At 36.4% G+C, this 27,923-nt stretch overlaps 4 protein-coding genes, 1 long non-coding RNA gene and 2 pseudogenes across 8 annotated transcripts; 6 read left to right on the top strand and 1 right to left on the bottom strand.

Moving 5' to 3' along the window:
• The first annotated feature begins 1,868 nt into the window (after nt 1-1,868).
• On the top strand, nt 1,869-4,102 carry LOC125575678 (serine/arginine-rich splicing factor SR45a-like). Of its 2 annotated transcripts, XM_048751295.1 has the most exons (8): nt 1,869-2,084; nt 2,186-2,208; nt 2,479-2,592; nt 2,689-2,712; nt 2,800-2,899; nt 2,989-3,138; nt 3,497-3,566; nt 3,650-4,102. In XM_048751295.1, exons 1-8 carry the CDS (start codon nt 2,082-2,084, stop codon nt 3,865-3,867), a joined length of 702 nt encoding a protein of 233 aa, XP_048607252.1. In that variant the 5' UTR covers nt 1,869-2,081; the 3' UTR covers nt 3,868-4,102. The 2 variants fall into 2 exon arrangements, with proteins under 2 accessions (XP_048607252.1, XP_048607253.1); XM_048751296.1 differs by lacking the exon at nt 2,689-2,712.
• Nucleotides 4,103-4,914: 812 nt separating this feature from the next.
• Nucleotides 4,915-6,053, top strand: LOC125583786. The gene is made up of 2 exons (XR_007320851.1): nt 4,915-5,121; nt 5,217-6,053. It is a non-coding gene; the product is annotated as an uncharacterized LOC125583786 (long non-coding RNA).
• Nucleotides 6,054-11,179: 5,126 nt separating this feature from the next.
• On the top strand, nt 11,180-15,951 carry LOC125575004 (serine/threonine-protein kinase STY17-like). Its single transcript, XM_022700049.2, has 17 exons — nt 11,180-11,248; nt 12,175-12,421; nt 12,666-12,780; nt 12,848-12,939; nt 13,015-13,131; nt 13,302-13,356; nt 13,475-13,585; nt 13,739-13,789; nt 13,963-14,135; nt 14,201-14,308; nt 14,393-14,466; nt 14,586-14,761; nt 14,925-15,020; nt 15,112-15,192; nt 15,267-15,320; nt 15,401-15,535; nt 15,625-15,951. The coding sequence occupies exons 2-17, from the start codon at nt 12,219-12,221 to the stop codon at nt 15,694-15,696; spliced, it is 1,713 nt and encodes a 570-aa protein (XP_022555770.1). The 5' UTR covers nt 11,180-11,248; nt 12,175-12,218; the 3' UTR covers nt 15,697-15,951.
• A 193-nt stretch (nt 15,952-16,144) lies between these two features.
• On the top strand, nt 16,145-18,453 carry LOC125583787 (annotated as a pseudogene).
• Nucleotides 18,454-19,845: 1,392 nt separating this feature from the next.
• On the top strand, nt 19,846-21,705 carry LOC106436620 (UPF0725 protein At5g63820). 3 transcript variants are annotated; one of them, XM_013877577.3, is made up of 6 exons: nt 19,846-20,109; nt 20,198-20,323; nt 20,593-20,797; nt 20,904-21,031; nt 21,116-21,193; nt 21,288-21,705. In XM_013877577.3, exons 1-6 carry the CDS (start codon nt 19,915-19,917, stop codon nt 21,528-21,530), a joined length of 975 nt encoding a protein of 324 aa, XP_013733031.1. In that variant the 5' UTR covers nt 19,846-19,914; the 3' UTR covers nt 21,531-21,705. The 3 variants fall into 3 exon arrangements, with proteins under 3 accessions (XP_013733031.1, XP_022555769.1, XP_022555767.1); XM_022700048.2 differs by having other exon boundaries at nt 19,851-20,109; nt 21,116-21,197; XM_022700046.2 differs by lacking the exon at nt 20,198-20,323 and having other exon boundaries at nt 19,859-20,109.
• A 646-nt stretch (nt 21,706-22,351) lies between these two features.
• Nucleotides 22,352-23,463, top strand: LOC125583789 (ganglioside-induced differentiation-associated protein 2-like). The gene is made up of 3 exons (XM_048751298.1): nt 22,352-22,588; nt 22,671-22,935; nt 23,034-23,463. The coding sequence occupies exons 1-3, from the start codon at nt 22,465-22,467 to the stop codon at nt 23,239-23,241; spliced, it is 597 nt and encodes a 198-aa protein (XP_048607255.1). The 5' UTR covers nt 22,352-22,464; the 3' UTR covers nt 23,242-23,463.
• Nucleotides 23,388-27,381, bottom strand: LOC125583788 (annotated as a pseudogene).
• Between the last annotated feature and the right edge of the window lie 542 nt (nt 27,382-27,923).

A 27,923-nucleotide genomic window follows, 5' to 3' on the forward strand; every position in this document is an offset into this window, starting at 1 on the left:
ATAATAGAATGCTTTGATTTAAATAAATTATCATCTACCACTAAAACGGGTTCAAATTTGTTAATCATGTCAGATTTGTTTTATACAAATGAAGTTATTAACATATGTTAAAAATTTATTTCTACAGCTATATATTTTCAAAAATCATATGTTGAAGAATATTTTTTATTTGATGATTTCAAATTATGAAAACTCGAAAATGTAATAAAAAAGGTAAAATGTATAAAACAAACCCCTATATTAATAAAATAATAAGAAACTTAAACAATAAAATTAAAAAGTTATAAAATACTAAACACTAAAATATAAATTGTATATTTAAATTTATATAATAATATTAAAATTAAATATTTATAAAATGAAAATATACCCGCACTATGTGCGGGATAAACTCTAGTCTAATGTTAATATGAAAGTGTTGTACATTGTAACCGTGTTGTTTAATTTATTATATTTGTGATTTACTGTCAAACTGTTTTTCTTTGGGGTAACTAAAATAATACTCTTTCTCTTTCCTTTTCATAATACTATAAGTAGATAATGTTTTAGAAAGTTTTTGTTGTTTCATAATATATAACTAGATTTTGACCCGTGCTTTCAAAGCGCAGGTTTATTTTCTTTTTTTTCAATGGTCAAAATATTTAGTAAATGTCATATTTTATATATTTGTGTTTTATTTTATAAAAGACTTAAATTTTTTATCTTTCTTTATCGTGTTTCATTTAAAATAACTATTTATGTTTAAAAAATTAAACTTTATTTTTTTAATGAATTAAGTTGGTATAACTCTGATAAATTAATTTTATTATGTGGTTAATATTTTTAATAAAAATAATTATATACTTTTAATAAAAATTTATACTTTTCAACGAAAAAATCAATTTTTTTTATGAATGCTTAAATTATATTAAGAAAAAAATTAATTAAAAATGGTTGAAAAAATTATTTGAACTTGGACTCAATGGCCCAAAGAAAAAAAAAGTGATAATTGGATCTGATTTCTTAATCGGCCCAAATGACCCAAGAGAGATCTGATGTGGACAGTGGACTGGATCCAAAAAATGGTCCAATATAGATGTGTTATTAATATTACTTGATTGCCCTTAATTAATGAAACATGCAATGTTAGTAAAAAAAAGGCAGACTAAAGTAAAAAGGACAATTGCTTTAATAGTATAGATGTCTTGACATTTCTATACTAACTTTAGTTTTATTTAAATTTATTTGATAATAGATTATACATCTCTATTTATAATTGGTTACATTAATTTTAGTTTATGATTTTAAAAATGTTTTTAAGTAAATTTTCTTAATTTTTGTGCTTTCATCCAAAACATCATATATAATGAAAGAGAGCGAGTATAAAGTTTGTTTTAACATTCGTTTAATATTTTTGTTACAAAAAAATGAAAAGATTAAATATACGATTTTACAAGATAATTATAAAGATTCATGTACTATTTACATTATAGTTCTACTTGTATTAAGTTATTTGAATCATTTACCGAAAATTCACAATTATCGGTTGTACTTGCAATCTTTTGTTCAATTTTTGTTTTTTTTTTTGACAACAATCTTTTGTTCTATTAATTTCTACGTATCACTGTTAATAAATCATGTTTTGGGATCTAAGTTTCAGATATTTTAGTGGACAACAAATATTAGTGAAACCACTGGGTTAATTAAAGAGGCTCCCACCAAATAATTTGTGAGAATATTCTCTTTTAATTCGAGATTCATGATACTGTTGTGTGATTCTTTTCCGGTTCTCTTTAACCGAACTAAACCAGAAAATTCATATGCAGATATCTGGTTCATTCGACGACAATTTCCGGTATACAAACGAAAATGCAGAGAAAACTAAATCGAACCGGGCGAAAAGAATGAGCTAGACCAAACCGGATTGACTACCAATTTTGTTGCGGAATGCACCATAATAAACGTGAGTCTTGCCACAGGCAATTACTAAATCGTGTGATTGAAAGATTCAAAATGTTGAATTTACAGTAAAACCCTAATCATCTCTCTCTCGTCTCGATCGCAACCTGAGACAGAGTTTCTCTCTACTCGTTTCTCTCGCAATGGTGAGCTTTGTAATTGTAGTTACTCTCAAATCAATCGTCATCTTCGTTCTTGATCTTCGTTTTGCTTGAAATTGAGGTGATTACATTGTTTGTTTTTGCAGGCGGATTCTCCCAACGAAGAAAGGTTAGAGATTCAATTCAAGTTTCTTTTCATGGCTCTTCACTATAAAGTCGTTCTCTTTCTTCATACAGTGTTGAATTGCATTACTTTCGTTAGGATCTGAAGCTGACGGAACATGTTTTGGAGATTTTGACTTTTTAAAGATCTAATTTTTGTGTTAATGATGCCTTGTAGCTTAGCTAGATGATTATTTGAAGTAAGAAGTCTTTTAGTGACAAGTGTTACAGCTAAGCACATTTGTGTGTAACCCTTTACATTTGATTTCTGCATTAGGGACTCACGATCTCCTCCTCCACCCCGAAAAGAACAACCAAGATCTAGGTCCAGGTCCAGGCCGAGGTCAAGATCTTTGCCAAGGCATGTATCTCCATCAAGAAACCGTGGAAGGTTAGTTCTTGCGTTGAGTTTATGGGTTTCTCATTTCACTGCAGTTTGGTAGTTTATTGGTAATCAATCATCTTTTGTTTACGCTACTCTTTCTAGGTCGAGGTCAAGAAGCCGTGGAAGGTTATCTCTAGTAGCTTTCTTTCCCCATCTGAGTCTCCAAATTTTGGTTTCTTTTTTTCTTTGTCTAAAATGATATTTGATTGATAGGTCTGAAATTGAAAACCCTGGTACCACTCTCTATGTGACCGGCTTATCAACAAGAGTCACAGAAAAGGATCTTGAAGCATATTTCTCCAAGGAAGGAAAGGTGATAAAACTCTGATTCTCCTTCCTTATTAATCCTTTTTAGCATACAATCATCATTACTCATGCTGTTAAGTGGTTTCATTCCCACAGGTTGCGTCCTGCGTTCTAGTGCTGGAGCCGCGCACCCGCGAGTCTCGTGGTTTTGCCTTTGTCACGATGGATAGTGTTAAAGACGCTGAGCGGTGCATTAAGTATCTCAACCATTCTGTACTAGAAGGCCGATACATAACTGTCGAAAGGGTAACTAAAGTTCTTGCTCTACTGGTTACGATAAGTTGGATTTCTTTGTTTGTTTAACTTAATAACAACTTAATAACAGAAAAAAATATTGCATCAAGCTAAGTGTTGGCAACAATCAGAGATGATACTCAACCTTACCCAACATCACATTTAAGTGAACACAACTTGGTCATTCCAAATCAACTAATCAAAAGCAATTAAATTGCCCTCAACTCTCAAGTAATCAAAGGACATTATCAAGTATCAACAACTATTAGTCAAAGGATTCATCTTGTTTCCTTGAGTGTACAGTGGCTTTTTGTAACTTGAAGTATGCGTCCCATTTACATGAGCTTTATGTACTTTGTGTTATCTTCAGTCCCGAAGAAAGCGCCCGAGAACTCCCACCCCAGGCCACTATCTTGGCTTAAAAAGCTCCAGAGACAATGGTAAGTGAACACTTAAAGCCTATATTATAAGTTTTTGAAGGTTTCTAACTATTCTGCATTTTTTTTTTGTTGTTGTGGAAAAGACCGAGATAGCCGTAGCAGTCGAGGGAGGCACTACGATCGTGATGATTCTGGACACCGTAGGTCACCACCAAGACGCGACTTATCACCTCGTGATCATGGAAGGAGGTCACCTCGTGATCATGGAAGAAGCTCTAGAAGAGATCGGTCTTACTCTCCTCGTGGAAGAAGCCCAGAGAGAAGGTCCGAGAGAAGGTATCAACCTCGTGGCTCGAGATGACCTGTTTAAGTCTCTTGACGAAGGCATTTAAGAACTTCTGTGTTGATTTAGATTGTATGATTGATCATTATTATATTTAAATAGTACAGAGATTCTGTTTGGGGACAGTAATGGCTTTGTGTCTTTTTTCTCTTATGTATGCTGCAGAACACAGTGAATGTGAAACTTACAATGTAATAGCTTCTCTATGCTACTTTGTTTTTTTATGAGTGAATTATAATTTCTATTTGATTATAATCTTGAGATTGTTTGGAAGCAGAGTATTGTACTGTATTTTGCTTGATTTCTGCAACAGGGGCACACGATCTCCTGCACCCCGAAAGAAACAACTCAGGTCCCTGATCATATCCACGTTTAGATCCAAATCCAGGTCCATACCGAGGAATAGGTCTAGGTCCAGAAGACCTTTGCCAAGGCCTATATCCCCATCAACGAGGCATGGAAGGTTAGCTCTAGCTTTCTTTCCCCATCTGAGACTGCATTGTTTTGTAGTCTGCACTCTGCAGTGTTTGGTTTCTGTGTTCATCTAATGATCCTTGGATTGATAGGTCTGAAATTGAAAACCCTGGTAACACTCTCTACGTGACCGGCCTATCCACAAAAGTCACTGACAAGGATCTTGAAGCACATTTCTCCAAGCAAGGAAATGTGATAAGCATCTAAACCCTGATCCTCCTTCCTGATTAGTATGTTTCGCTCTGCGTTTTTTTTTAACATAGAATCATTACTCATGTTGTTAAGTGATTTTCATTACCACAGGTTGCGTCCTGCGTTCTAATGCTGGACCCGCACACCCGTGAGTCTCGTGGTTATGCCTTTGTTACAATGGATAGTCTTAGAGATGCTGCATTAAGTATCTCAACAAAACTTTACTAGATGGCAGATACATAAAAGTCGAAAAGGTAACAAAAAATTCATGCTCTACTGCTTCTGGTGCTGATGCAATAAGTATTGAATATATTGGCAACAGTCACTAAGTGAAACATAGTTTGATCATGTTCCAAATGATCTGATCCAACTAATCATAAAGCAACTATTGCCTCAACTCTTAACTAGTCAAAAGAGGCACTAACAACTATTAGTTGACTGTTCTTCGGTTCAGCCTAGGATTCATTCAGTGGCTTTTCGTAACTTGTAGTTTGTGTCCATTACATGAGTTTGATGTACTTTGTGTTATCTTCAAGTCCCATAGAAAGCGCCCTAGAACTCCCACCCCAGGACAATATATTGGCTTGAAACGCTCCAAAGACGATGGTAAGTGAGCACTTTTGAAGCCTCTATCAAAAGTTATCGAGTCCCTTTGACAACTGAAAAGGTTTCTAACTGTTCTGCACTCTTTTCGGTTGTAGAAAAAGACGGAGATGGCCATAGCAGTCGAGGGAAGCACGACGATCCTGATGATTCTGGACACCGTTGGTTACCAAGACGCCACAATTCACCTCGTGATGAAAGGAAGTCACCAAGACGCGACCATTCACCTGGTGGTGGAAGAAGCCCAGAGAAAAGGTATCATCAATCCAGTGGCTTGAAATGACCTGTGTTTAGGTGTCTTGACAAAGGAATTCAAGAACTTATTTGTTGATTTGAGGTTGTGATTGATCATCATCATCATCATTAAAATAGTAGAGAGATTCTGTTGGAGACAGTCATGGTTTTGCACAACACAATGAAGTGGAAATTACACTCTTGAGATGGTTTGATATCTGCATCAGGGGCTCACGATCTCCTGCTCCCAGAAAAGAACAACAGAGGTAAGGCCAGCTGCCGATTTGTCAAGCCGATAAAGAGGGGTATCGATCTCCGTACACATTCTTCACACGTTCGGACCCGCTTAGCCATTGGGGATGTTGGTAAATTCCCCAGTAGACATTCTTCACACATTCGGGCCCGCTTAGCCATTGGGGATGTTGGTAAATTTCCCAGCTCACTTGATTCTTTGTTAGCCATACCTTTCCAAACCTACACAAGCCCTTTGAAATCTCTCAGAAGATCTCGGATCTAATCGTGTGCAGTACGAGACAACCGATAACGTTGGTGGTGGCTGACTTGCGGTATCTTATCTCTTATATATCAGTTGGGCTAAGCTGGGTCGAATTTTACTTAAAATTGGGCATTGGTCACCATTATCTTGTCATGTCTATTGGGCCTTCTCATCAAATTAAATACCTAATGATTCTTACGGGTTTGATGCGATGTGAGGCGTTCAAATATCCGTTCAGGTTCGGATCAGATATTTTGAATTTTTGGGTATTACGGTATAGGAGTAAAACTCATTCAGGTATTTCTATACTTTGGGTCGGGTTCAGATATTTTTAATCCAGGTTTGGTTATTCCCGGTCGGATTTATCATTTGTGATTGTTATCGTTACGATTCAAATCAGATATACTATTGCAAGAAAACCTATAACAACAACAAAGCATTGTTATTAGAAAAAAAGAAGAAGAAGCATTGTTTTATCTTTAGTTCTCGTTTTTTGACCAACCTACCCAAAGAAAAGGCGGCTCCAGGTGGTTTTAGAGCCATAGGTTCGAACCGTGTTTGTAATAAAACATTAAACAATCGAAGTCAAAGCTGACCGATCTAATATAATGTTATGTTATATTCATGGTAGTGATGGTTGGTCACAGTCTTCCTTCTAGTGCCTTTTGCGCTAAAGAGGGCTTGCCCTTACCACATCAACTACCTTAGTACTGGAAGTTTCTAGCAATGTGTAAATAGACAAAGAAAAACTAGCTATAAATCATTCCCTCCGTTTTGGATTGATTGTAGTTCTAGAGTTCAAAATTTTGCTTCATCTAAGTATTGTTTTATGTTTTCAATACATTTATTTGTTATTTTTTCAAATTTACCTTTATTATTGTAGTTTACTAATTAAAATAATCAAAGAAATTAATATATTAATTAGGAGTGAAATAATAAATTTAATAATTTTTTTTTTTTTTTTGTGAAAAAATCTAAAACTATATAAAGTGAAACGGATAGGGTATTAATTATAGATAATAGATTGTGGATCTGTTCTTAGCTCGTGTAGTCAATAAATGCGTCGTGGTGTTGCAAAGAGTCCAAGTGTATCAATCTCCTTGAGCAAACGGTCGCTAATAATACTAGGTAAAATTTTTGACAGAAAACAAAAAATATCAATGAAATGACTAATGACATGAGTAAGCATCCTCCTCCTTGTCATCAGTGAACGGCTTATAGGCTATCGTCCACCCAAAAACATCCGCACCAACTAGACTTCCATGAACATGACATGATGGCCTTTCCATTCCACCAATAACTTGCATGGAATTAGCAAGCGAGTCTACATAACTTAGCGCGGTGTTATCAGGCGAGTCTATAAAGGCGGCAACGTTATTTCTCGATCGAGAACCCTGCGCAGCTGGCTCTTGGGTGTAAGTTTGGCAATCACCACAAAGTTGGACGCTTCACGGTACCACAGCGTTGCGATGTTAATAATCATCTCTATAGGTATTTTGATAGCATCAGACGAACTGTCACCCTAGGCCCTGTAATAGTCATGGATTTGGTCGTCCTGACCATAGGCCCTGGTCTCAATCAACCACCAAGGAAAGCCTATTCGATGAAGAGCTGATTTGATGTTACGGACAACGTCAAGAGGAGCGACGCCATCAGGGATTGGGTAGTCGTCCATGTTCCAGAAGACGTATGTCTTATCCTCTGACATTATTAGCCATTATTTTTAAATAGATCGGTTAAGAGAGAAATGTATCGGGAGAGAGAGATCTTACTGGAGAAATATCTGACTTCATATAAGAACCCTTCCTCTTCGACCACGGTAACAGGCTCTGTGAAAACGATACAAATGTCATTACTTGACAAATTTAATAAGAAATGAAGACTTTCTCTCTAAATTTGGGTTCGATGGGCGATGAAAGAGCCTTTGTGTGTTTTATATAAAAGAGAGAAGAGAACTATCATTTGTGCCTGGCATGCATGTTTTTAGCCCTTGGATCTCAAAAGAAACATTTTTCAACTGTTGGATCTTTTGCTTTTTGGGATCTTTGCATCCTTCTTGTTTCTCCTTTCAAAAAAATTCTTTTTTTTGAAGCAATTTTTTTTTATAAAAAAATCTTAATAATTTATACAAGTAATTTTGAAGAACTCCGACCGAAAAATCTTTTGGAAAACCATTAGAAATTATTAGTAAAGACCGAATGATTTTTTTCTCAAATAAACATAAAAAAAATAAGATAATAAAATGATACAAAGCACCAAACTATCAAGGGCTCTAGATAACAAGAATATCAAAAATTAACAAACTTGAATGAGTCGATTGTTGATACAAAAGATTGCAAAAGTATTTTTTGATTACACCACAAGTCTAAACTAAGTGAATCCAAACAAAGACAGAGACCTAGACGTTCCCTAAGAAATAGATTCCACAAAAATACTTAGAAAAACAAAATGAACAAAGCTTAAGAGCTTCAAATAGATTAACTCGATTTTGATTCAATAACTGTATTCATTCGCTATTGATTTAATAACTGTATTCATTTCGTTAACTGTATACTCTTTGTAGCTTTCTTTCCTCATCTGTGTCTGCATTTTTTGGTAGTCCGCAGTGTTTGGTTTCTTTCTTTCTAAATGATATTTGATTGGCAGGGATGAAACTTAAGCAAGTGTATGGAGGGACTTATCTCCAATAGTAGGTCTCGGACAAGGATCTTGAAGTACCTTTGTGGACACCGTAGGGTCACCAAGGCACCATCACGGTCCGAGTGAAGATTCCAATTGTTTATATACCCAATATAGAGAAGATACCAATTGTGTCGAACTAATAGTAACTCTTCTTGCATATTCATCTGTGATTGTTATCGTTACGATTCATATTGTTATTGTGATAAATATGCAAGTGTAAACATATAACAACAGTTGCACCCAAAAAAACATATAACAACAAAGCATGACGTGAAAAGAAGGTCAGCATGAACTGGTGGAAGAAAATCAGTGACCAATCATTGACCAGTTGATTGGTTTTTGCCATGTCAGCATGCTTCTTTTCACAGCTGTGTAATATTCCCTTCTTATTGTTTTTTCTTGATATTTTTAGTATCGGATAATGTTTTCAATTATTCATAATAAACATTTTTTTATGATTATCAATAGGCCTGAAACTTATTGTCCGAGATCCGCTCCGAAAATAAAATTTCCGGAGTGCCGGGATCTGAATCCGGATAGTAAAATCTTGGATCCATCGAAACTGAATCCGGATCCAGATATCTTAATTTTTAGGTTCGGATCCGTATTTTTAAAACATATTGAATTTTTAAATTTCATTAATATTTATATTTTATATAATAATATTTATACATAAATTAATTTTATAATATTATATTTTAATTATTACATATTATAGACACATATATACATATATTTATTTATAAATCTTGTATAAATATTTAATTTATATATTATTATTTTTTAAATAGTATCTTTTAAAAAAATAATTATTTTTACGGATATCCGCAGATAATAGAATATAAAGACGGATATCCGAAATCTGGATATCTGAAAACTACAAATCCGGATCCGATATCAAATCCATGGATCCGACGGATCCGGATTCGGGTATTTTATATTTTTTGGATATCCGGATCCGTCCCCGACCTAATTACCGATACCTAGTGGATATAGTCAAAAGGATTCACTTTGTCAAACGACTATTTCGATCATTTGTGAAAAAAAAGTTACCTGTGTGTTAAGACATTTAGACTGTAAAGAAGTTTTATGTAATTTGGAGATACACCAACCGAATATGGGCCACACGGTCTTAACAAACATTCCTTTGTTGCGTTAGGATTGAAAATTAATAGGCTTATTTTAATCATTAGGCCTCTCTCCGTATTATTTTTATCTTATCTTTTTTCTTTTGGCTTTAGAGAGATACTATATTTTAATCTACGATTGCAAAATGAAGATTTTTTTTTTTTTTGGTCAAATTTGTTAACTATAAAATTAGATATTTTTATATAAGATAATGTATTTACAATTTTGATATTTTCTGGAACTCTTCCTCCCCTTGAAGTAGTCTATTTAATTTTTACAATTATAACCGATATATCTATAACAAAAAAAATTGTAAACTAAATTTTACAGCATATATCTTAAAGCTACAACCCAACCTCCATAGTTGTGTTGTTTGTAGTTTAATTAGATGGAGTGAATTTTATAGTTTTTGTATTATTTATATTTATTGATTTAATCAGTAAAGGTAAATATTAGAATATATTAATTTCTTTTTACAGGAAACAATGATGATCCATTTGTTTTTTTTTTCTCCGATAAATGTTTTAGGTGGGTTCCGTGTGTTTTTTCATTTTTTATTTTCCTTATTTTAATGATTTTTATTGGATGCTATCATTAATATCTGGATATTCTTTTAATGACATAGAATTGTAATTATAGTGTTAAATTATTAGCAAAATGGTCCCTCATAGCTTCGTTCTCTTCTGAACAAAGAAGCTGCTACGTAACCTTACCCAGCCTTTCTTATTTTGGTTTCCTCTGTTTTTCCCTAACACCTAATTGTTTCAAAACTATGTTTGAATTCTTGGGTTTTACCCTAGTAATGAATTGATTCAGTGTTTAAAAAAAAAAAAAAACCTTTGGAAGAGTTGCCATGTAAAGAATACATAATCTCATCATTGAGGATGCTACTTTTGATAGACATTTCTGATTAGTAGTCTCTCTAATCCCTTTGTGAAAAAATTGTGACACCCTGCTTTTATAAAAAATAGGTCATTCTAGGTAATTTTCTTAATATGATATCACAAAATAAAATGTTAACACAAAAAAATGTCGCAGAATAAAGTAGCGAAAAACAATACATTGCATTTATCATTTTGATGTGAAATTCATTTGTGGAGAAACGGACAAAACAGGATTGCAAAAATAATAGTATAGTATGAAAACGTAATGTTAAGGAGTTGTTTACAATCTAAAAACTTGTGTCGTAAACAAAAATAGTTTATTCTAGTCTTTTTCATATACTATAAATTTAATTTAATTTAATATACATATCAACAACACTTATATATATAAATTTAAATATAAGATATGATGTTTGAACAGTATCCACCTAATTTATCATCAACCGGAATTAACATCGTCTCCTTTTTATACTGTACATCATTATCACCATACATTTTATATTTGAAAAAAAAAAACTGCCCATTATCCATTAAGAAATTAAAAAAAAAAAAAAAAAAGAAGAAGGACACCACATGATGACGTGGACAGTCCCTACGTGTAACACAACCAAGCGTTCATGTACTCCCTGGCTTTTCAACCAAGCTTCCTCGGAAGGAACTCACCCTCTCCCTCTCTCTCTCATCTCTTCACCAGCTTTACTTGAATCTAGGGGTGTTCAATCTGGATATCAGTTCGGTTTAGGTTTATTTTTTCGGTTTTCGGTATTTCAGTTAGTAAAATATAACTACCATTCTAAATCTATATTTACTTCGGTTCGGTTCGGTTTATATACCATCGGTTTTTGGTTTATTCGGTTTTATACCAAAAAAATATAATTATTTAGTTTGAGATCGTATTATATGAATTTTAGAGTCATATTGTCAACACAGTCATTTATTAAAAATATATTACATGTTCAAATAAATGAACAAAAAAGTAAAAATGCTTCTACCATCAAATAAAATTATCAAATCTATAACTAAAATCAAAGCTTGAAATTTTGAAAATAAAAATATGAAACAAAACAGAAATATGAAACATGAAAGAAAAGTTTTTCCACTCTTCCATATTTAATGTTCATTAAAGTCATATATTTTCAATTGAACATGAAACTTTGTTAGTTTACAGATAAGAAAAAAATTGTGAAAATTTTTCATTGATTATTGTCCATCAAATTTATAATCTTCGTATTAGTTTAGTGAAGACTAAAAAAAAACAAAAATATCAAAAGAAGACTTAGAAAATAAGATTTCTGAATTGCGATGTATTGTTATTTAATTATAGTTCAAGTGTTTTACAAATTAAGGTTCTTTATTACTATAAAATTATGATAATATTTATTAACACAAATTTAACTTATGTAACAAATAGATTTTCATGTATTATTATAAAATAGATACATATTTACATGTTTCTACTTTTAATCGGGTTTGTTCGGTTTATTCGGTTATATACCAAACCATATCCAAATCCTACTGTTTTTATAAAATTATATCCATTCGGTTTATATGGTATATACCAAAATTAAACCATAATGTCTATTTCGGTTCGGTTTGGTTCGGTTTTAGCATATTGAACAGGCCTACTTGAATCTTTGGATCATTCCCACCTTTTCGTTCGTGCTTTCTGGATCCGGATGGCGATCAAAGACGAGACGGAGGAGAGCTGCGGAAGCAGAGCCGTCGTGTCGGTAACTAAGGAGAACCCTAGGCAGCAGCGTATGAAACTGGAGGTGTACGGTGACGTCCTGCAGAGAATCCAGGAGTCTAATTACGAAGAAGCTAACCTCCCTGATTTCGATGATCACCTCTGGCTCCATTTCAATCGTCTCCCTGCTCGGTAACTCTGTTCTTAGATCACTCATGCTAAGTTCTGTCTCTCATCTCAACTTGATTTGTAATCTTGTTGTCCGAAGTAAAGTGTTATACTTTGAATGCTTAAACTGTTCTTGGGTCAATCATGATAAGTTCTGCTGTCTCTTCTGAGTTGGATTTTTTGTAATCTTATTGTCTGAAGTAAAGTGATATACTTTGAATGCTTCTTGTCCTGTTTCAATGTTTTACTTTTTGTGTTTGGTGTGAAGATATGCTATGGATGTAAATGTTGAGAGAGCTGAAGATGTACTCACTCATCAGAGATTGCTCAAATTGGCTGAAGATCCTGCTACTAGACCTGTTTTTGAAGTTCGTTGTGTCCAGGTAATCGAAAAGCATGATACTGAACTCTTTGGCGTACTTAATTGGTTTGTGTTGGTCTTTATTACAGGTTTCTCCATCACTCAATGGACATTCTACTGACACTGATGCTTCAGATCCTGCTGTGAGGGAAGATGCTCAAAGCTCATACCACTCTAGCAGGCAAGGATCAAGTTCTGTCTGATCTTTTGACGTTTTTCTCCTTTTATGACTGTTTACTTGCTTCTTGTTTAAAAGGGTTCTTGCGCCTCCAACTTTTGGTTCTTCTCCGAATTTTGAGGCGTTTACACAAGCTTATAAACATCATGCCGAAGATGATGATAGTGCTGTCAATGCACATTTTCCTAATTCTCGGTGAGAGTTTGAATATCTGAAGTCATATTGCATTTGCTCCAGCCTTGTCTGCATATAATGAAAGAGAGCTACTTTGTAGCATGAAATAGTGGTCTCATGTTTTGTCGTATTAGCCTTAGATTCTTACAGAACCATGTGTGGTGATATGTCCTTTGCTGCCTATTTTATAGACCGATGCACGAGATCACTTTTTCAACCATTGACAAGCCGAAACTCCTCAGTCAGGTATGTGAATTTTTTTTGTTTCTTTGCATAAAATTTTAGTCACACTTCCACTAGACTTTCATGATTCTTTTTCTCATTATGCCATTGTCTGAGCGAGAAACGTCTTTGTTTCTTCTAGTTAACTGCCCTGCTTGGTGAACTTGGATTGAACATTCAAGAAGCTCACGCTTTCTCTACTGCGGATGGTTTCTCTCTGGATGTTTTCGTTGTTGATGGTTGGTCCCAGGAGGTATGATTTTCGTTTTATGAATTGACAATATTTTTCAAAAACATCATACTACTTGCCAGTGATGTCTTAAGAGAATGGCTTAGCAAAGATAATGACAATTGCTAACCTTCCTGTCCCTGTCATCACTAAACTGTTTGAGATTTGCTTATACAGGAAACAAAAGGTTTAAAAGATGCATTGAAGAAGGAGATACTGAAGCTTAAGGTATATTTTATATATATACTGTCATTAGCTAGTCTTATCTTCATCCTCAATTTGAATTCTGAAAATGCAAATGATGCTTTTGTGTGACGTTGTGCTGATGTTTTGTTGCTACATTTTACATCAATTTTTTGATACTTATCATCTCTCCATCTTCCACACTGACTGCTCTGCAGGATCAACCTAGTTCAAGGCAAAAGTCTATTACTTTCTTTGAGCATGACAAGTCCACTAACGAGCTTCTACCCGCCTGTGTTGAGATACCTACGGATGGAACTGATGAGTGGGAGATTGACATGAAGCAGCTCAAAATTGAAAAGAAAGTGGCATGTGGATCATACGGGGAACTGTGAGTTTATCCTTCAAAATACTGGGAAGATGAGATACATATATAATTCTTTTATGTCTATGCAGGTATAAAGGAACCTATTGCAGTCAAGAAGTAGCTATCAAAATCCTAAAACCTGAGCGTGTAAATACTGAAATGCTCCGAGAGTTTTCTCAGGAAGTGTATATAATGAGGTATGCTGCACTTGATTCTCATTCTCGCTCATGCTACAATGCATATTATAGATGCTGATTGTTCTCCGGGGATGGTTGTTACAGAAAAGTAAGGCACAAAAACGTTGTCCAGTTTATCGGTGCATGTACACGTTCTCCGAACCTATGCATTGTGACAGGTGAGAATGTTGTCATAGCAGGACAATGAGGCTAGCTTATTGCGTTGTAGTTCCCCATTACACTTATCTTGCTAGTTTTGACTTTCATAGTCGATTGATTTTGATCTATTCTGTATCAGAGTTCATGGCTCGGGGGAGCATATATGATTTTCTTCACAAACAGAAAGGAGTGTTTAAACTTCAGTCTTTGCTCAAAGTGGCACTTGATGTTTCGAAAGGAATGAACTATTTGCATCAAAACAATATTATTCACCGAGACCTCAAGACCGCTAATCTTCTTATGGACGAACATGATGTAAGTTTCATTATTTGGACACTAATCATATAGTGTATCAGCATTCTTTATTCGCTGGTTATGTAGTCTTTCATCTTCTTAATTCTTGAAATCCGACAAATGTTTATTTTCATTTTACTAGAAGAGAGTTACAGTTCTTTAGGTTGTGTAAAACTTTGAACAGGTCGTCAAGGTTGCTGATTTTGGGGTTGCGAGAGTACAGACTCAGTCAGGGGTCATGACAGCTGAAACTGGGACTTACAGATGGATGGCTCCTGAGGTATGAAGCACTTCTTTGGTTGCATCTAATGACATATCTGTGGAGAGTTTTGGCTGTTTCTCAATTTTGACCATACACTTTCTGAACTCAGGTCATTGAGCACAAACCTTATGATCACAGAGCAGATGTCTTCAGTTACGCGATCGTGCTGTGGGAACTTTTGACTGGAGAGGTAAGCCCTCTTTTTGTTTGTCTCTCTCAGAGTTTGAATGGTAGAAGTTACTAAACACGTTTAATGAAAAACAGTTCCCATATTCTTGCTTGACTCCACTGCAAGCAGCTGTTGGTGTTGTCCAAAAGGTATGTTTGTCAAGACTTGCACATTTATTCTCCTTGTACTTCATGAGGTATTTGTACAATGATTATGAGTTCTTGTACAGGGACTTCGACCGAAGATCCCGAAGCAAACGCACCCAAAACTGACTGAACTTCTTGAGAAATGCTGGCAACAAGACCCAGCTCAAAGACCAGATTTTGCAGAAATTAAAGAAATGGTTACGCAACTACTCCATGAGGTAACTGCTTTTATAATTCTCACCGCTCAAGTAAAACCATTACTAAAGCTGAGTCTGACAATTGCAACAATATGACATGAAACCACCAGGTTGGAGATGAGGAGCACCAAAAGGGTAAACGTAGTGGATACTTCTCAGGTCTAAGAAAAGGCCACCATTGATATATTCTCAAGTAGATGCTGAAAACTTGAAAGTTTGATCGGTCTGAATAGAGCTCAGCTCTCAGCTCTCATCTTGCTTTGTATAGTTTTTTGTTTTTTATGTGAGGGATCTCTGTATAACTGTAGAGTATTTTCCTAGAGCCTCACTTCTTACTTCAGAGTTCTTTTTTGAGAAGAATCATTGAGCGGCTATGAAATTATGTTGTGACTACATTACTTTCTCTGAGGTCGAGTGAAACTAGTGATCTTATTTTTCTGGTAGAGTGCCATTTAGACAGAAAAAAAACTTATGTTGAGAACATGTACATTATTTATCTGTCCGATTCTAAACTCCTCTGCTGTCTTAACATCAAGATATCGATATCCTGCTTGAGCTAGCTCATACGCCAAAATGGTATGGACTGGTTAGCAACGTACGACTCTTAATAGGCCCAACTCTGAGCTAATAATGGATCCAAATGAGATCATATAATGGGCCTTAGGCCCAGTAATGAAACAAGTGGCTGAGATGGTGGAAGCGAAGATGAAGTTAAGCGTTTAACAATAACAATGGTGGAGTATCGATAGTTCGACGACGACGATGGCGAGGTTTGTCTGTGTATCGTCTCCTCAGTTTCGTTTCAGCTTCCGTGAGCTTCCTCCTTCATCGTCAACTCTTTATCCGAGACGCTTCGAGGTAAATTCCTTCTCACTGTCATTTGTCTCTTCTGTGATTGGTCAATTGAAGTAATATGCTCTTAATTAGGTCTCTGAACGGAGATTTTCGATCAAATGTTCGTCATCAGATCCGGAGGATGCTGTAGATTCGGCTCAGTCGTTGTCTTCCTCCTCATCGTCGTCCACAAGTGAAGTATTTATTAACAGTCCGAGATACAACTGGTTCACCGTACTCGGCGGTATTGGGATGTTAGACACCGCGTACTTGACTTACCTCAAGCTCACTGGCTCCGATGCCTTTTGCCCTGTTGGTGGTGGTACTTGCGGCGATGTCGTAAACAGCGATTATGCAGTTGTTTTTGGTTAGTATCATCCATCGCTTTATTTTGATTCACGTTGCTCCATTGTTGAATTGTGGAGATTGAATGCATATGGGTAGTCCTGAGTCTAGAATATGAGATTTATATTCGTGTAGATCTCTTGAACTAGCAATTCAATCACTAAGGCATGATTAGATCCTGTTTAAATAATTCGCATGTGATTGTGAGAATCTCGAATTTGTGCTACAACCTGTAGTATTGCCTTATTGGGGAGCTTCAGTATTTAGTATGCATAGAAAGAACTGTTAAAGTTTAATAGCATTCTTCACTTCACTCTATGTAGTGCTTTGTCTTTTCATTTGTCCCTGCTTCAGCTATTGCAGAGTTGTCTTATTGACTGGAATCGTTCCAAATGCATTGCACGTATATTGTGTTTGAAAGCTGAACTCAGTGACGATATTTTTACATTTTGCTAGGTGTTCCTCTGCCACTGATTGATTTGTTATGTATGGCTTAGTAACGGCTCTAAGTGCACAGCTTGGGGATGAGGAAGGCAATCTACCCTTTGGAGTCAGTAAGACTAATGGGCGTTTTGCGTTGTTTGCAGCCACGACTACAATGGCATCTGCTAGTGCATATTTCCTGTATATCCTTAGCACAAAACTTTCGGGATCATCGTGCATGTACTGTCTCGTGTCTGCTTTCCTATCGTTCAGTCTATTTTTCCTCTCTTTAAAGGTAACACCTTTGTCTCGGCTTCTCTTGGATTTTTTATTTATTTCTTTCTTACTCAAGATGGCATCTAAACTTCAGATTACGTTTATGTGTGCCCCATGCATATGGTAGGATGTGAAGTTGCAAGAGATACAGCAAGTTGTGGGATTACAGATATGCTTGGGAATCATAGTAGTCGCCTCCTTAACTGCTTCCTATAGTACTGCTCAAGCAATCCCTTCACGGTAATCTAGTTTCAAAAGTTTTCTTGCTGGAGTATGATGGCAACTTTTAGTCTTTTGTAACAAGTAGTTAACAAATATCCGCCCGTGGATGAACGAGTCAAATCAAGTGGTGGTTTCGTTTAACCCCAATATGTCTTGCAGCTCAGGTGACATTGAATTGCCATACTATTCAACAGAGATCACTACATCATCGAGCCCTTATGCTGTTGCTCTAGCAAAACATCTAAACTCCATCGGAGCCAAAATGTATTTGAAGCATTCTGGTGTTCTCACTGCCTAGAGCAAAAAGAGGTAGGCACTTCATTCATCATCGGTTTGCCTGAAAGCAGTACTTTTATTGATTTACGATGTTCATGTATGTTTCCTCCCATCTATAGATGTTTGGAAGAGAAGCAGCAAAGTTACTGAGCTACGTGGAGCTACGTGGAGTGTTTTCCCGAAGGCTATAAGAAAGGAGTTAAGATATTTAAGGCATGTTCAGATGCTAGGATCGAAGGATTCCCGACATGGATCATAGATAAATGCTCAGGTGAGTAAAACCTCTGGATCCTTACTTACATTGTTTCCATCACATGCCAGTTCCTGTTTCACCTCTTTTATTGTTTAGGTCTTAAGCGGAGAAATAGAATTGGCTGAGCTAGCGGAGATGTCTGGATTCACCCTTGATCAGGCAAATGAGGCGAATCTACTTAAGTAAATTTTGTAGGTGAATCTGTGAATGCTCTTTAGTTGATCCTGATAGTTGTTATATGGCGTTCTATGTAAATGCAAGTGATTAAAGTTCTTATTATTGCAATAGGAAGTTAGAACTCCATAATAATTACTCTCTTTAGCCATCACCATAGAATCACTATTCGTATGATATAAAGATTCTTAGGTTCTAAAAATGGATAGGTTCTACTAATAGCAATTCGAGAATCTGCAGTCATCTAATAGTGGATCGTGGTATGTCAGTATAATGCCTAGGAGTGAGATTTATGTTAAGAGTCACACATGTTTGTATGTTGTATACATAATGATACATACGTGTAGGTGTATCATGCATGTATATCGGTGTACTGGAAACGTAGAAAATAATGTTTTTTATACATTGTTATATGCCTTTGGATAAAATGGTTATGGCCCTCGTACATTGTGAGAAAATAATGTATCCTTGCATGTGCTTATGGATAAACTGCAGATACAGATCTCTATTACACTAGATCGTACATTGTTAGAAAATTAATAATTCGGATATTTAGATGTGGTAACTAGGTCGGATGGAAACAGAAACGGATATGCGGAAACGAAATGTTTCGAAACCGTGGAAACGTGATTTTTGATTTTTTTTGCTTTGGAAACGTTTTAGAAACGTCTATATATATATATATATGTAACTTATTAATTTTTATTCATTTTTATTACGTTTAGTATATTTTATAATACAAATAAACAAATAGCCATTCTATTTAATCATACGAAAATAAATCATTATTAAACATCAAAATCATATAAAAATTCAAAATAACAAAAAATTCAGCACTTAAATATTAAATAGTTTAACTAAATAAAAATTATAACATCAAATCATAACCAATGGAAAGTTCTAGCGTTTACAGAATAGAAACGCGAGTTTCCAAAATAGAAATCCGAGTTTCCAAAATAGAAACGCAAGTTTCCACTAAGTTTCCAAACCGAGATTTTAAAAAAACGAGTTTCCAATGCGTTTCCGTGAGTTTCCGAGAGATTCCGGTTCCGAAACGTGAAACGTACTTTTGACTGAGTTTCCATGCAACATAGTGTGGTAATAACCTGGACTAAAAATAAATGAGTAAAAATTTTCGGATGTTTAGATAACCGAATCTGGACTAAAAATAAATGACTAAAAATAAATCTAAATATCCGAAAATCCGACTTGAAATAACCAAACCTGGACTAAAAATACTCGAATCTGATCCAAAATATAGAAATACCCAAACGGATTTTATACTCGTATGCTGTGATACTCGAAAATCCTAAAAATCCTATCCAAACCCAACCCAAACGAATATATAAACGCCTCACATCGCATCGAACCCGTATGAATCATTAGGTATTTTATTTGATGAGAAGGCCCAATAGACATGACAAGATAATGGTGACAATGCCCAATTTTAAGTAAAATTCGACCCAGCTTAGCCCAACTGATATATATACCGCAAGTCAGCTTAGCCCAACTGATATATATATAACGGTATCGGTTGTCTCGTACTGCACACGATTTTTTGAGAGATTTCAAAGGGCTTGTGTAGGTTTGAAAAGGTATGGCTAACAAAGAATCAAGTGAGCTGGGGAATTTACCAACATCCCCAATGGCTAAGCGGGCCCGAATGTGTGAAGAATGTCTACTGGGGAATTTACCAACATCCCCAATGGCTAAGCGGGTCCGAACGTGTGAAGAATGTGTACGGAGATCGATACCCCTCTTTATCGGCTTGACAAATCGGCAGCTGGCCTTTGTAAGTACTATTCCTTATGATATGGTTTTGAATTCAAGGTCGTTTTACTTTTGGAGTCTCACAGAATAAATTAATTTTTTTTTGTTAGGGTTTTGATGTGAATTACAATAAACAACTTCCGCCTAGATTAGTTCTTGTTCCGTGTACTTGGAGTAAAAACTATGTTATCGGTCTTTATGGTAGAATTGGACTCCAATGCTACAATCTTCAGAAGGTAAAACTAACTGACTAACTGATATCATATTAATCATCACTTAGGGTATGAATGGTGACCAGCTAACAGCTAAGAATAATGCATTCCCTAATGTTCCTAAAAAGAATCACCATTCACAAGGAATAATAATTCTCTTTCATTTCTTTTTGTTAAAATTGATAAGGAACAGCCATTCCTTTTCATTCCTGCTATTTTATTCCTGTATATTCCGTTTTTTAATTCTCTAATGTCTGGATTTTTCGGTTTTGTTTGTTTTCCCGATTTGACAGGGAACGAACTTAAAGTTTAAACACTTGGAGAAACATAGTACCGAGCTGACTGGGTACTTCAGCTACTACATAACTTTGGAGGCAACCGATCCGGCCACTGGCTCTGTCTGCTCTTTTCAGACTCAGTTTAGCGATGCAGGAAGCCGCATTTCGTTGGGGACTAGGATTACCTGGTTTACCATAGCCTCCAGAATCAAACAAATACGTAAGATTTCTTCTTATTCAATCAGGACTGGCCCTGCGCTTTTTAAACACACAAGTTTATGGATAACTCTTTTTTAAAAAGTGGACTAACTGTTTTCTGACATCAGCTAACGAGCCTGTAGATGATGAATGGGAGGAGGAGGACACACCTGGAATACATGAGTTGTACAAAGGTCCAATACCCAAATGGTTTTCTGATGAAGCCAGGGAACGTGACAGTAAAAAGTATTACGTGGTAATAACATCAGATGATCTATTCATGGAGTTTTTTTGACTTGTATATGTTTCAGTTAGTAACCTAGGTTGGTTTCCTTCGCAGGTGCCAGAATCAGAGCTGCATGACAATGACTGGCTTCAACTTCTCATGGAAGTCGCCTTCTTCTCCAAAGCAGATCGTGTATGTACTTTTCTTCTTCTTTTTTTTTTGTCCTCTCTCTCTCCCAAAGCAACAAAACTTGAAACTTGTTGTCTCTTACACAATGTAACTGCAGCGTTTGGATGCTTACCTACCCTTGGAGCTCAACAGTGTTGTTGTGGAAACTTTGGAAGATTACACAACAGAGCCGAGTGAGAAGCTCAAAGCTGATAACGCAATCTTCTACATTAGCTACAAGTGTTGCTCTGATCCTTCAACGCCTTTGGCCGGTGATCACCGTGCCGTAGTAAGGAAAACCATGGATGGCAAACCAGGCCACATGTGTCTTGAGGTTGCTCTAACCAAAGAACAAGAATGAAGAAGAGTAATCTGCCTTGCTATGATCTATCATCAGTTATAATTTATGATGTCATGTTTTCCAGACTTTTCTTTTGTTTCATGTTTTGTGTTTTGTTTCATGCTGGTGTTTTTATGTATTCAACACTCTTTTGAACTATTTACTTTTGGTATATCTATATTTATTTAACCTCCAACTGAGTTATTCATGTTTGCCTAGATCAAAACATCCAGAAGCTTTTGTTTGAAGAAAAAAATTATATCGGTGCATCTAGGTGTATCATGCATGTAGTATATCGGTGTATTAGATACAATGCTCTTGTCCCTTGTGGATATTTTTCTTGCATGTGCTTAGGCCATCCGCATTGGGACAAAAGTTCACACATATTTCGAGAAGAAAAAATATTAAAATAATCGAATTTTAATGAATCCGGCTCGTGCAGGTTCACTGGAGTGAACCCGGGTCGTTACTGTTCAGCGGGCTCCACGCCACGTGGCGGCCCACTATTGGTCAACTTTTTTTTTTTTTTAAAAACAAAATCAAACGAAAAATAAAAAAAATAATAAAAAATTCACATGATGAACCCCAACCGGGAGTTCATTAATGCGGCTGCTCTTAGGGATAATCAGCAGGTACAGATCTCTATGACACTAGACTGTACAGTATTAAAACCTAATAATTCGATTGTGCGACAGGGATAACGTTTATCTTATCCAAAACTCTAATCATGTGATGAGGCAAAACGTAACGCGTAAGGTGTGCGCGGGAAAAGAGTAAAAAAGACAGTAGCCGTTGGATGTAGAGTAAATGGAGGGTTCAGATTAATTACTCAACATGCAATGATTGTAGGACCCACGGAGAGGTGAGAAAGAATATTCCGAAAGATGCTATAAAATAATCAGCTCATCACACACTCACTCGCCGCATATTTCAACTGATTATCACCGTCGAAACGATGAGCACTCAGATATCGGAGATCGAGCAAGAGCAGCTGCTCGAGAAGCTCGAGATCTTCAAGATCCATGGCAGAGACAAACGACGACGTAAGATCCTTCGGATCATCGGCAAGTTCTTTCCAGGTAATTACTTGATACAATAAGCTTTTCTGTGATTTATTTCAAATTCTTTATTATGATCTGATTTGAATTCTTCTTGAATCAGCTCGGTTTCTCTCACTGGATGTGTTGAAGAAGTATCTTGAGGAGAAGATCTTTCCTCGCTTAGGGAGAAAACCTTTCTCCATTCTCTACGTCCACACCGGCGTACAGAGGAGCGAGAATTTCCCCGGAATCTCAGCTCTACGAGCGATCTACGACGCGATTCCGGTGAACGTAAGAGACAATCTCCAGGAGGTTTACTTCCTCCATCCAGGCCTTCAGTCGCGTCTCTTCCTCGCAACTTGCGGACGATTCCTATTCTCCGGCGGGTGAGTAGAGTAACCGTCGCGTTTATTTCAGTTATAAGAAACTGAAATTATTTCGGTTACTGAACTGGTTTGTTTGGTGCGGTGATTGGCTACGGTAGGTTGTACGGGAAGCTAAGGTACATAAGCAGAGTTGACTACTTGTGGGAACACGTGAGGAGGAACGAGATAGAGATGCCGGAGTTTGTGTACGACCACGACGACGATCTGGAGTACCGTCCGATGATGGATTACGGTCAAGAGAGCGATCACGCTGGAGCCGCAGTAGATTCGCCGGTCTCGAGTTTCTCCATGAGGTGTATCTCTTAGCGCAGATCACGGATCGTGTATTATTATAAACAATATAATATACGATTTTGAAATATAAAAATATTACAAATAGATGTGCTTTTCGATGTCAGTGAGCCCTTTTCACGGTAAAGAATAGACAGCTGTTGTCGTTTGGATAAGGAGAGTTTGAGAATCTGTAGATTTTTTTTTCTTAAATATGTTCTCTTCGGTTTTTAATTACATATCGGTTTAGCTGGTTTATTTCCAATTAAGTCTATTGAACCGGGTTGAACTATGTATCCTCTACGCTACGACTTGAAGAGACAATAGGCCAATTACCAAAACTGGCAAAAAAAAAAAAGAACATTACTGTAATAAACAAATATTTCAAGGACTTGGCTGCAATTTTTACTGTAGCTTCATTACCTTTGACGGTTTCTTGCCATCAGAACCTTCAGTAGAATGCTTCATCTTTCTACGGTTCACAAACTCTGAGAATGACGGAATCTCTGGGAGCCTTATAGGCGAACGGCTAGGGCTAGTCACAAGCAGCTGTGTTGGTTCATCGACCTGTAGCTCGGCTGTATATGTGTTTCTGTCTTCTTATGTTCTCGACTGGTTCAGTCACCAGGATTGGTTCTCCTGATGGCTCTTCTTCTCTGGCCATTGAGCTAAGTCGGGTCATTAGCTCGTCTCTGGTTGCGGTTCCCAACCATCTCACAGTACTCGCTATCTGTGAGTAGTAAAACGATTTCCCTGCTTTGCTGTATTTTCTATAGCACTCGTTTTCAAGAAACTCAGATGCGTTTTGGGACTCAATCCTGCAATATTAAACATTCCAGCTAAATGAGATAAGAGAGAATAATACTGAAAAGAGGGTTCAAGAGATTTTTACTCTTTTACACCGAGCAGTTGAAGTACTTTTGTAAGCTCATTCAAGAGTCTCTGCTTGCTTGATTCCCTTAGTGTTTCAGATATTGCATTCTTCTCTGACTTTTTGACCTGCAAACAGTATGCTAAGTTATACTTCTGTTTCTGAAGAAGGTAAAGCGAGTACTAAACCTGTTTATTGCTTTCGTTGTACTTTTCCTCAGCCCGCTCCAGTAAAACCAGTTTCTCATCTACTCCCAGCTTCCTCGATAGTTTAGGTCCTGCTAGGCTTTTGACAACATCAGCTCCATCTGCATGTAGATGGATCAACGCGTGAGTAACAAGATTGAATATCTATATATATGCTAAATCTCTACTGAAGGAAGTGCTACCATCTGAATCTGATATTTCCTCGTCGGAATTGCTTCCATCTTCATTACGATTCCAGAACTCAGAGTACTGCCCGTCATTGGTCTTATTATCACTCGAGCTTGCAAAATAATTGAGTACGGAGTTAAGTTCTTTTGTATATACCTTGTTGCACAGTTAGATGAGGTTTTATTAGCAAAACCTGGTGATGAAAACTCGAGAAGAGTTGTGTCTTCGGGAGGCGGTAGTCGTGAGCTCCTCCAAGCTACGAGCAACTTGATTTGGATGCTTACATGCATCACACGTTTTGTTGCATTGCTGTACGGGAAACTGTTTGCAACAAAGAAAATCAGCGGCTTAGTTTAATGAAACGTTCTGGTGAATAAAGTAAAACACAAGTCACACACCTCTTCACCAAAGCTCTCAAGAATCTTTTTCCTTCGGCATCCAGAACCTTCGCAGTATCTCACAATCTAAATTCATGCAGCATGAATGAGAATGACTTTCAACTGAAATACACAGAGCCTGAAAAAAAAAACAAGAAAGCATTTACCTGCTCGAAGTCGGATGTAGGCTTCTTTGAGGATGAGGATTGGGATTTCTTATTCTCCGAGTTTCGTAGTAGAAACTCCTAGCAAAGAGTTTGTAAAGTAAGTTAGATAACTTACGTATAGAATGAAAGTTGTAAAGAGTTTAACATTACCATTTTCTTTCTATCGTCTACGCCATAGTATAATACACTTCTTGAAGGTAGTTGATCCCGACCTGCTCTGCCGGACTCTTGGTAGAAAGATTCCATCGATTTTGGAACGTTGAAGTGGCAAACCATCCTGACATCCTTCTTATCTATACCCTATAAAGTCAGTTGTCTGATCATGCTTCAGTACATAAGAAGTATCTTTTAAAGAATATGTAACATGAGGAAGAAACTTTGTTTACCATTCTGTAGAAAAACCATTAGAGCGTTTATCACGTGCCCCCCAAGAGCTCCCAAACATAGTAAGACGCAAAGAAGATGATCATAATAAACCCAAGAACCCAAATGCAAGGTTATATCATAGAGTTGTTAATACCCGAAAGCCACGGTGGCGACAATAACTTGCTTCTTCGAGGACAGCCAGTCATCTAATACGGTACTTCTCAGATTACTATTCAGTCCTGCATGATAGGCTGCAATCATAAAGATAAGCATAAATCAACGGCCGTGGCTCAGTTTTTAAGCAGGTAGAGGTACAAGGGACCTTTTTTTACCAGCAGAAGAGATCCCAGTACTGGAAAGATGAAGAGACAAGTCATCACAGGTTGTACGCTCAAGGCAATAGATGATTGCACATATATTTCCACATGACTTGAGCAAGTTGCACAAATCAGTATAAGCATTATCTATAAGATCTTTGTACCGAACTGCATCAACAAAAAACTTATTCAGATTATTTTATAGTTTAAAAGATTCTGAAACAATACAACGTTGAGAACTCGTAGAAAATATTAATAGCTCAAAAGGGAAAATATAAACCTTCATAGAAGATATTTGGGCGATTGAAAGAAGACTTGAGGACCAAAGGATTCCGCAGACTCAAGGACTCAATAACATCTGTTTGTACCCTGCAAAGTATTGCTGTTGAGAAAAAGGCTCTACAAGCTACACACATGTTCTTATAATGCACTAAAACCGAAGATTACTTAGGAGCAGCTGTAGCGGTTAAAGCCAAGACTGGAACATCAGCCAAAGAATCTCTTAATGTTGAAAGTTGACGATAGCTAGGTCTGTTTTATCACAAAACAAGTTAGAGAATAGCTAGCACACACAAACAAGAATGCTGACACAATCACCACTTATAAACCTGAAGTCGTGGCCCCATGATGAGATGCAATGTGCCTGAAATATAAATAAACAGTTGAGAGAAATTAAACCCACATTCAAGTTCAACATCTGAAGCTTTACTGCTTACTCTTGTATAAAGCATTAGACGGCCTTACCTCGTCTATGGCTATAAGATTCAGTAAACCCCTGTCATGGAGCTTTCTCAGCTTCAGCATAAATCCTTTTGTCGCGATCAATTCTGGAGTTACATACAGCAATCTCACAGAAGGTTTTCCAGAATCAAGGTCCTCGTGGATCTACAAAAAAAATAACAAATACAAGAAGTTGTCTCCCTCATCCAAGATATTTTCGAGGAATGATCGACACAAACACTTGAAGTGAAACAAAATAAAGAGCTTTCCCAAGTGATTCACTCAACACTATAACAAAGCACATGCCATGAATCTTGAATTCTAGTTTGCTACCAACAACGAGAATTTATCTACATTGCATATACACATACACACACAGAGTATAGCCAACTCACCTTGTTCCTAACATGTGTAGCTTGAGTGGACGAGAGATACTCAGCAGCAATACCTTTCTCCTTCAACGCCATCACTTGATTCTCCTTTATCAAACAAAGAAAGATCTTTTCAAAAACCCCATTAAACAATAGAGCTCAAAGAAAAGAAGCATGAGAAAAGAACAATGACACTCACCATCAAAGCTGAGAAACCAAAAAAACACAGAAACAAACAGTTAGAAAAAAATCAAAAACGCAAATTCTAACATTCATCGAAAACAAAGGAAAGGAAACAGATTTTTACCAATCAAAGGAGAAACAACAAGCACGATTCCAGGTTTAGCCAACGCAGGTATCTGATAACAAATCGATTTCCCTCCTCCCGTCGGCATCAAGCAAAAGCAATCCCTTCCTGACACAACCGCTTGAATCGCCTCTAGCTGCTTCCCTCTGAAATCTGCATGGCCGAAGTGCCATCGCAATAGCTTCACCAGTGCTTCTTTTCCGGCGAAGTTCTTATCGGAGCGGTTAACATTTTGCACCGGCAACGGCGATTTTTTCATTTGTCTCCGATAAAATCTCCGACGAGAATGTGCCGAGGCTTCCTTGAGACGCTACGGAAAGTTAAGACTTAAACGACGAAACGAATTGCGCTAGGCACAAACCAACCGGACTATTAAATTAGTTAACCGGTTCCAATAAACGAAAACCATCCTGAAGCAACCGTTAACCCCCGGTTCGGTCAACGCGATTAGTCCTATCCTATGTATTCGATTCTCAGTTCTTCTTTTGGTTTTCGGTTTTAGAAGTTTACCATCCATTTGAGTATTTGGAAAATTTGATTCGGCTTCAGTTAGGTTATTTCGGTTTTCAAATTATTTTAAGTAGTAAAATTGAGAACCAGCTAATATCCGAAGTAATTTTGGATCTCATTCGATTTCAAATCGATTTTAGTTTTCTAGTTAATTCGAGTTAGAATGTCAGAAATTCTAGATTTTAGATTAAATTTCAGTTTTATGAATTTTCATATAAAATTTGCATAGTTCAAACAATTTTGAATATTTTAGATAAAAATATTTTTATGATTAATTCGTTTTTGGGTATTTTGATTTATTAAAAATTTTGAAACTAAATATAGGTAATAAACTATAT

This window comes from Brassica napus, chromosome C3 (genome assembly GCF_020379485.1).
Source record: "Brassica napus cultivar Da-Ae chromosome C3, Da-Ae, whole genome shotgun sequence".
Lineage (NCBI taxonomy): Eukaryota > Viridiplantae > Streptophyta > Magnoliopsida > Brassicales > Brassicaceae > Brassica > Brassica napus.